The sequence below is a fragment of the Nestor notabilis genome, unplaced genomic scaffold, assembly GCF_000696875.1.
Source record: "Nestor notabilis isolate BGI_N333 unplaced genomic scaffold, ASM69687v1 scaffold3174, whole genome shotgun sequence".
Taxonomy (NCBI): Eukaryota; Metazoa; Chordata; class Aves; order Psittaciformes; family Psittacidae; genus Nestor; species Nestor notabilis.
In genome coordinates, this window is record NW_009925897.1 from 28,567 (window position 1) to 38,230 (window position 9,664).

Below are 9,664 nucleotides of genomic sequence, written 5' to 3' on the forward strand. Positions count from 1 at the left end.
ATGGTAGAGCAAGAACTCATCACCCTGCATGTGCCCCTCTGCAGTAACTTGGTGTTCAAGTGAAGTTGCCAAAAGGTGCGTGCATAGTAACTCTTCAGCTCTCCTGTTGACCTAATTTAGGCCACATCTTCTGAAACAGTTTGATAATCAATGTGAGGATTTTTCTCCTCTAATACTGAGAATGGGTTTCGATCCTTTTTGGATGTTTAATGTTCATTTTAAGGTTGTGTTTCCTAGCTTGCCAGGTGGACAGCACAGTTCTCATCTGTTCATGCTGATAATGTTTTAGTGAATGATGAACCTCAGAGCTTGTGAGAAAGGCAACTTTGATCCAGTGTCCACCCAAAATTAAAGAGAGATGGACGAGGTCCTGAGGAAGGTTGGTCCTGCTGTTCAGCTGCCAGCCCTCTGTTCTGCTGGGAAGCTTCTGGCCACCTCACTCTCCTTAGTGTCTGACTCTACTGAAGCTGTACTGCAGGAATCATTGTACGTGTCTGAAAAGGAAGACATGGGCATTGTCATTACAATTTGTCTAAAGGATGTCCCATCTACAGTCTTGAGGTTTATTGTTAAAAACATGAAATAAAAAAAAAAATAATCACAATTCTACTGCTCTCCTAATTCCTTCACTAAAGGCAAGGGAGGCTATTTTGGCATATAACTGTAGTATGTGTACGGCTTTATTTTTCTTTTGAAGCATTAGACATGCCAAAGGAATGAAAAGACACAGTTAGGCCCTGAAGGTAAAGACAGAACTGACCTGCTGTGGAAGTGAAGAAGGAGCAATTACCAAACTCCCTTTAAAGCACAGCAAAGAATCCTGGTTAACTTTCAGAAATGTTTTTTTCCACTTTAACAAACCAACAAAAAATAAAACCCCAAATCAACCCAAAACTAAAATAAAAAGAAACATGTAACTCAGAATAAAATGCTAGTAGTTCTCTATCACAGTTCCCATGGGAATCGCTATGCCAGATTTTGCTTTCTTCTGTTAGCAGAAGAAAAGCAGGACACATTTTGGTAAATTATATTGAACGATGGGCAAAAATGAATCCAAAATTGTAAACCTTTGATCTGAGTTGCTGAAATTCAGCTTTTCCAGTGCAACCTGTTTGGGTGTTAGGTCAGAATCAAAGCTGAAGAAGATGACTTTTAGTGCTGATTTGGCTGAACACTCACCAGAGCAGCCCTTCCTTCAGCTTTTGGAGCCAGCAGTGACATATGATGAAACCCGTAATGGTTCATGAGATTTTAGTTTCAAACCTAGACCTGAACCACAGTCCTGATACTAATTTAAATCCAGAAACTACCCATGTCAGGATGAAAGCTATCCTGCAGTTATAACATACCCTACCATATGACACACTTGGGCTAGCTGTAAAGTAGACAGCCTGGGTACTGGTAGCCTCAGGAATTTGGTAGGAGATTCAAGTTCTGCTCAGGAAAGGAAAAACAATTAAACCATGCCAAGGTAAACTGCTCTGCCTAACTAGCTCTGACACCTACATCACCAAATTTCAGGCTAGCTGAGCTGCATCACCAGAGACTGCAGCACGGACATACACTAAGGCACTGTTTATCACATTCTTCTTTAGTATGACAAAAAAAAAAAAAAAGAAAATGGAAAAAACAAATACCAGTACCACATTTTCTCTGTTACCTGCATTGCTGTTCTTAATTATGTTGTTACTGTCCCCCTCTGCTGGCTGCAATATACTGGAAGGAACCCAGTCACTTTTCTCAGAGATGAGTTTCTTCACTAACCTGAAATTCAGAGAACAGCCATTGAATTTCCCTAGATTCCCTTTCCCTGGGTTGTGTTTCTTAGAGGTGCACGTTGGGCAGCTATTTCCTAAACTAAGGAAGAAGGTAGAGGACCTGGGCAGTCCTATAGGGAGCCAGTGACTTAAGTTTCAGCAGTCTCATATGGTGACCCCATATCCCAGAGCAAGCTCACTTGCAAACAGACTATATGACAAGGAACCAGTGGCCATGGCCTGTGTTTGAGATCCTTGGACAAATTTAGAGCTGAAGAAAATTAATCTTTCATATTATCCTTTTTCTATAAAGTCCATCCAGTGTGGATGGCTCTAGCTCACTTCCCACCTACTTGACCCTACGGGACTTGTTCCCATCACAACTGCATGTCAGTTCTGAGTGAAGGGTCTGACTGCATGGGCACTTCAAGGAGATCAGATCTTCTTCCTTCAAATTACCCATGGAAGGAGAATTCACATGTCCAACCAGGTCTGTTCCTAAAACTCACTTGTCAGCAAGAAAAAATAAATACACCAAAACATAAGTGAGCTCAAGCGGGCCAGATTTATTCCACTTTGTCAACCACATTTTATATCTAAGCTTTTGGGGCTAAAAATGCTCTCTGGTTCACTGCTGCAGCTCAGTGGAAGGCATGGGGATTTTACTGATGTATCCTATGGGAGGGTGCTGCCCTGACAGCTGGCTAAAGGTGTCTAAAGCCCAAATATTCTCCTCTGTTTCCTTTATGCAAATTTCCATCCTCTCAAGCCTCATGTCACAAGCATTCAGGATGAAAACCAACCAGGTGGAATTAACGAAAGCTGCTTGTTCATGCCTCCAACTGCCTCTTTCATATTTTGGTCAATGGGACAAATGGATTTGGATTGATTTTCAAGAGGCTTTAACATTCTTCGGAATATTTTCCATCTTTCCCAGAAAGTTACGGCTGTTCTACCTGTAAGATTCTGTCTCTCTTCTGTACTTACCATTGACCATTCTCTCCTTCCTGCACAAATTGCACTAAATCTCCATCCTCAAGTGTAAAAGAATCCGGGAAACAGCTGTCAAAACTGCCTTCTACCCGAAAAAGATTGGTCCCCTAAAAGGAATGAAATCGTGCACCAGAAATACAGTCATTATGGATGAAAGAACACTGTGCAAGAGAGAGCAAGTTTAGTTAAATACTGAATTGGGCATTTCAAGCTGACAGGTTTCTTCTGTAGGGAATTGAGCCACTTTTCTTCTTTTTTTATCATGCTCAGGTTATATATTATTCAAACCTGGGACTGAACTGTGCTGTGCATGCAGGTTTTAGAATTAACCAGCCAGCCATTGTTCTGATAGAGAAATTGGGTTTGTGACACCAGGTCTCGTTACCTCAGAAAGTCTGAAATTACTTTTTTTAAGGCTGAGAGTATTCCCTCACTTCAGTAACAGGTAAAGCTACAGCTTACAAGTTGGGGTGAGTTTTTATGGTCCTGATCCACAAAGTGGTCTTGGAATAATCTCCCAACACTCCAGATGAGTTTCCATCTTCTTTGTTCCTACACATCCATGAATTTAGGGTGGGTATAACCCCAAACTTTGCAGGTTAAATTGAGATCTTTAGAGAAGAGGAGGCTACACTGGGAAAGGGCAGTGTAATTTGAAAAAGGAATTACATTGTTAGGGTTGGTCTCTTCCTCCAAGTCAGAAGAGTTGGAAAGTTCATCTGTGCTGGAGGGGATAGCTTCAAAATCCTCAAATGTGTCTAGAGATGGCATTTGCCTGCTGGGCCAACCTTTTCAAAGGAAGTAAAACAAAAAGAGTTAGCTATTAGTCATTAGCCTCTTTCAGATTCAGTCTTTTAAAAATACATTTCAACTTCACTTCCCACTATTCCACTTACTGAATTGCTTGTGCTTTTTAGAGCTTGTTCCCTGATTTTGCCATTAAAATTACGTTGCAACCATTGTTCTGTCTCTAAAAACCTGTACCACATGCTGACATGTGTGGGAGTGAAGATAGGTGGCCACAGTGTGCATGCCCATCACTACCCTGAGCTTTTAGCATTGCTAAATCTCTTCAGGAGGTACAAAAAGCAAGCACCAGGAATATTTCTGCAGAGCAAGCACCATAGCAAATGATAACTTTTGCTGACATGATTTTCAGAAGGCCACGCTCATTCAGTTTCCAGCTTACCTCCACATGTTAATTTGTAAATTGAAGTCTGAAGTCATTGAACTTTGGTTGACTTCTTATCTCCTTGTTACCCTAAGGTGATATTACCACCTAAGCAACTTACAAGACTATACCCTGGGGCTGGCTGGAAGTGCAGAGAAGGGACAGAGTGAACAACAAGGCACAAAGACAACCAGACCTTGGTAGTAGGTAGAGAAGATCTCATAAATTTCTGTAAGTCTTATTGCATGATTTGAACCCAAAACCACACCAGCCCAGTGGAAGGGACTTAATGACAGATTTCCAGCCCAAGCACAACAGCCAGTCTGTTTACCTACAAAGGCATATCCAGAAGAGGTGTCCTGAGGGAAATTTAGGCTAAGCCTTATAAGACCTGCCTGAGGCTCCCATGATGGAAAAGTTACTCAGCCTCTTCCATACAGATGGCAGTCATAATCTGCATGTTCCTTTACACTTGATACCTGTCCCTTTTCTAACAGGGGTGACTACAGTCCAGCCAGGAGGAAACCTTAATAGCCTTAACAGATTATAAACTGAATGGAGTCAGTTAAATCAACATGCCTTCCTACTTAATGCACCTGTTGTGCATTAGCTGATTCACAGGGACTCAAGATACGCAGATGCTGAATTAAGTTGTTTACAGTCTGTGGGCTGTTGCTCTTGACAAGGCAAAGAGTGCTTTGACAAGAAGGCTCATACAGTGGGATTATACATAACCTAGCACTCTAACCCACAGTAAAACCTGGCCCGAGACAATACAACACCCAAGCCAGGCAGTTCAGGCAGTAAAGAGAAAAGTGATCTGATCTGAGAGAAATAGGTTTATTAACCAATTTATTTAATCCCTCCCCGTGCACATCCTCCCTGTTACAGGCACTGGTTGGTGCAACTTGTGGTCATGCAGTTCTGCAGCCTCTTCTCCCTCCTCTTACACTGGGGCTGTGACTGCCCCAAATGCCAAATTCGGTTACAAGAGAAACAGTGACCTTCCTCCAGCAGAGCAACATCCCCAGTTATAAGCCTACAGCTATTGTTAGATCATCTGAACTTTTCAAGTTGAAAACTAGCCACCGAAGTGGCATTCATAGACTAGGTTGTGAGAGTCCCTGCCAAGGTCTATACCAACAGAGTTTTAAGACAGAAAAAACTATTTCAGTTACAGACCATGCAGCATATAGAACTGAATCCCATATCTGTATCAGTATCAGCTGAATCACACCAGCAAAATACCAGCAACTGTCTAAATGTACAAGAATACATTGATGCTATCTAGCTCCAAACCATTACAGCAATTTTAGTTCAAATTCACAGGTTGGGCTACAAAAAGCAAAAGAAAAATCTCTCTCTCTTCTGCTCAGACAAAGTTGCAGCTATCTTTTGCAGCTGTCATCTGTAGAAAGCATCCAAGGCAGAAACCTGAACAGCAAGGATTCCTTATAAATATATGCATCAGCCTTCCTTTTCCATAGAAATTGCTATTCTAATTTCAGAGACTAAGAAATAGCCTAAGTATTATGTACCTAATTCAAGCTATAAAATAACACAGATCAAATTGTGAGCTGACATCAATTAAAATAATTTTCAGCTGTGCCTGACTTACAGAAAACCAGAATCTGGGACATTGTTTCACTTCCTGCTAGTGATCCAAGCTTGTTCTTTCATTGCTTTCACAGGAAATAATGCTCATTAAAAAAGAAAAATCTCTTGAAGTGAAAGAGAGTAAATATTATCATAAATTATATTACACTCTCAAATTGAGATGATAAATGTTTTAATTTTGTTTACCTGTCTGTGAAGCAGATCTAGGTACAGGTCTCATGGTGGAACCGGTATTACATTTAGTCTGGGCCAATATGGTGTTCTCAAAAGCATCTGTGACAGGAAGTACAATTTGTGTCTTCAGGGTTAAACAGTGACCAGACAACCAGTACGAAGTGAATTCCTGTACCACCTCTGCAACTGGTAGTCCCTTTAACAAACAGGTGGACTGGGGTGCAACAGTTATTAAAGAGGAGACACGTGACCAGCACAAATGAGTGAAAAGACAGCAGCATTCCACAGAAAAACTGTAAGTCTGAGAAGGACAGCAAACAGCCAAGTGAGTCAAACAGAAATATTGATGTTAATTAAGGAAATTTATTTCTGGGTGAACAGTGCAGTGTTCTATTTCACTACAGCTTCCGTACACATTTTTAACATATTTTCCTTGCAGCATTTCAAATCATTCTGTGAGTGATGGTATATGATTTTGATGCTCATCCATACAGCAATGAAACGGGACCAGGGAGTCTCTCCTGTCCAGCCAGGAATGAATGATTTCACTCTTGATGAATGCAATGCAGTTTTGTGGGGGAAGTTTTTACCCAAGAACATCAAATCCTTTGTGTTATTAACTCTGTCAGAGCTCTGGCAAGAGCAGCAGTATCTCCTGGTAAAGGGATGCTAATGTTCATTGTTTCCCACTCAGTTTGGTGAGGGATGTTGTGCAGTAGGATCATGTTTTAAGTAGTGAGGATCAACTCAGCTCTGTCCTGTGGACAGTACTTGCACCTTGAAATACTCTCTACCTCTGCAGTCACAGTTTGCTGGATCAGAAGTATCTGCCAGTGACGAAAGTGAGATATAAAGAGCACAGTTTGGGAAACTCTGGTACTGGCTACCAGGATGATTCAAAATGTAGTGCTGTGGTCACTGGCAAAAGGACATACTCTGCAAACAGCAAAACTGCTGTTTCCTCTGCTCTCTGAATTGTCTCTTCCGACCTCTCTGTTCCAGTCTTCTCTTCTGCTGAGAGAGACATAGAAGATAGCTCTGATATGTCACTGATTCCATCACTGATCTGGCCCCCTGCCCTTTCTACCAAAGTTTTGTACGATTAACGCAATCCTAAGAAAGGATTCCTCAGTCTGTATCTCTCTCCTCCCTGTCCTGCAGCAGGGGTACCTGACTGCCTGTGCCCAACAAGACAACACATGATGGCAAATGCTCATGTAAACGGGAAAGCTGACAATGGAAGCTATTGATCTTCCAGTGGCTGAACTCTTTGGTATTGTTTATTAAACAGTAATTGATGAATCTGCTGCAAGAAATAGGTAGAAATTCTGCTTGGCTGAAATGAAACACTGCACCTTAAATGGATATTAATGCAGTCTAGCCTCTCCTGAAGTCTTAACGCACATGGCTCCTGCTTCTCTTACTAGGTGTAGACACTAACAAGGGAAGATAGATGCAAGCAACCAGACTGCAGGTGAAAGTGAAAAGTTGGCTCTCTGCTGCTGCACTCTATGGAGTGAGGTAAAAGCCAGGCAGAAAGTCCAGATCCAGATGATATTCTAGACATCACTTCCCCAAACAGGCAGAGAATTAGGGTTTTATTTTAGGCCCATCCCTAGGTGGAAGTTGGTAAATGTAATATGAGTGCAGGGGACAGGCAAGGGGGGTGACAAGCTGTGTTTATCATAGTTAAACAGATAACTGACACCAAGCCCCTAATGGACTGCAGTGTTGTCTGCTAGCAGTGATGAGATGTGAATCCAGTGAATAATATCAAAATATTGCCAAACAAATTTTCATGCAGGATGGAAACACTCATACCTTCAAACCCCAGGGGAGTTGGGTCACTCTTTATTTCATGTCTCTTGACTTTAACTGCAGGAACAAGGGGACCTGTGTGAAGTTTGCAGAGTCATAAGGCTGTAAATACTGTTAAAGGAGAAACTTGCTTTCCCATTTCCTAGAAACACTACCTGCCTAATACTTTCCATCACACTCAGAAGAATGATCAACCCCTAAATTCTAGGTGGTGAAGATTAACTTCTGTGATGTGGACAGGAACCAGACTCCTTTTTACAAGACAGTGGACAGTAACTAAGTGTATCTGCTTCAAATCAACACGAATGTTTTCTCTCACTCTTGTCCAGGAGATGGCACTAACCAGACTGAGTCATAATCAAAAGCTTTCTACCCATGAGGCTGGCAGGGATGAGCCCACAAAAGCCAGCACTTAACGCCGCACTGATGTGGAGGGCATCCATCACAAGTCCTCCTCCTGTATCCTGACTCCACATGTGGAGGACTGGTGATGTGATGGAGCTGAACTGTTAGCAGTGAGGATCAGCATGCAGCAGTATGCAGTAGCCTTGCATCCAAACACCCCAGCTAGACCTGCATTTGGCTGATGCTGAGACAAGTCAGGCTTCAGTTCTTTTTTAAACTGAAATATTTTCTTAAAGCAGATGCAGTAAATAAAACATTTAATGGAAAATCACTGATTTCCCACCCCCACACCCTTTGTTTTTAAAATCATTACAAAAGCAGTTTTCTGAGCATTCCAAGAAATTGCCAACAGTCTTATGGTGGACAGGATCCTAGGACAGGATTTTTTAATACGAAACTGTAACGAAGTTTGAATTTCAATATAATTCACACATACTGTTTTTGATAAACCACACTAAAGAACAATCCTGTATGCCCTTTCTCTTTGTGCATATATGCTGCTTTCTGTGTTCCCCAGCTTTGCTAATAAATATTAGGAAATAATTGTGTCTTCCTGTAACTTAGTAACTGATCATGTACGTCTGAAGTTGTTGCCGAGGACAGAAAGCTATGAAAATGTCTTCTCCTATTCTATGCCAATCATTTCTATCTGGTGATGTTTTAGTGTTATGGTCTAAAGAAGTTGGCAAAGAAACATTTGTAGGTAGTGGTAATATCACATCCTTCCTCTGCCAATGAACCCCACCACAATCTCGTTTCATGACTGCTCCATTGCACAGCAAAGGATATGGTTTATACCCTTCACAACTATTTAGAATACACTAAACGCTGTGCAAACTTCTTCCTGACAAATATATAACAAATATTTTTATACAAATGCATTCAGCCATTTTTCCTTCTAATTTGGTTTGTGAATTGCCCTGCAAATCTTAAACATGCAATTCAGTTCCTCCACTTCGTTCCAGGAACTGCTGAAGGACAATATATTCAGAATTTGATGTAAGACCATATGTTCTATTATCAGAAGTAACTCTGACACGTAGGCATAGGTTCCTACAGTCCCATGGGTTGCTTTTGAGTTTAAATCTAGGCACTAGTGCAGTAACTTAAAGTAAATTTTGTAAAAGTACCTTTTTTCAAAATAATTTGAGCTAAAAAATAAAACTGATAAATTTCCACATAAACCACATAGAATTCAATGCAGTCTGGGCACCTAGCTCCATTACACATGCCCAAAAATGTCCTTGCAAAAACAATTTCTAATCATAACTGTGATTATGCTAAATATGCATCTATTGCTACTCCATTTTTGGCTTGATTTCAGGCTTTCTTACCATCTGATATCTGCTATGAAGTGAGAAGTTTCTCTCCTCAAAAGCAAAATTCCTGAACAGCTTCAAGAAAATGCAGAAATAATTTCTATTGAGTTGCAGTTAATCTGAACAAGGCAGAAGTTGGAAAACCTAATCCCACATCAGCCAAAAATTAAGACAGTTTCCATGGAAATTAGCATCACTCTTTAAAGCCTATTATGGAGAAACTGAGAAGAGTCACTGTGTGCACTGGCAGCACACCTTGACAGACATTCAGAATGTCATAGTCTGCCTCTCTGCAGGTGTTACACTGATCCTGACACTTCTTCTACTGGTACCTCTTGCATTTGTGGAATTTGAGCCTGATGCACTCACTCTGTGAACAGCATTTGGCAGTATATATATCAGTCAGCAGG

The 9,664-nt window shown here is 41.1% G+C and overlaps 1 protein-coding gene across 1 annotated transcript in view; it reads right to left on the reverse strand.

Moving 5' to 3' along the window:
- Positions 1-393: 393 nt before the first annotated feature.
- The window catches only part of LOC104404739 (guanine nucleotide exchange factor DBS-like), a gene marked incomplete at its 5' end in the record, with an annotated part of 43,776 nt that continues 34,505 nt past the window's right edge, over positions 394-9,664 (reverse strand). The window contains 6 exons of the mRNA XM_010013256.1: positions 394-494; positions 1,661-1,764; positions 2,745-2,857; positions 3,420-3,538; positions 5,725-5,811; positions 7,534-7,605. Coding sequence (XP_010011558.1) covers positions 394-494; positions 1,661-1,764; positions 2,745-2,857; positions 3,420-3,538; positions 5,725-5,811; positions 7,534-7,605 — 596 coding nt within the window. The remainder of the gene's footprint in view (positions 495-1,660; positions 1,765-2,744; positions 2,858-3,419; positions 3,539-5,724; positions 5,812-7,533; positions 7,606-9,664) is intronic.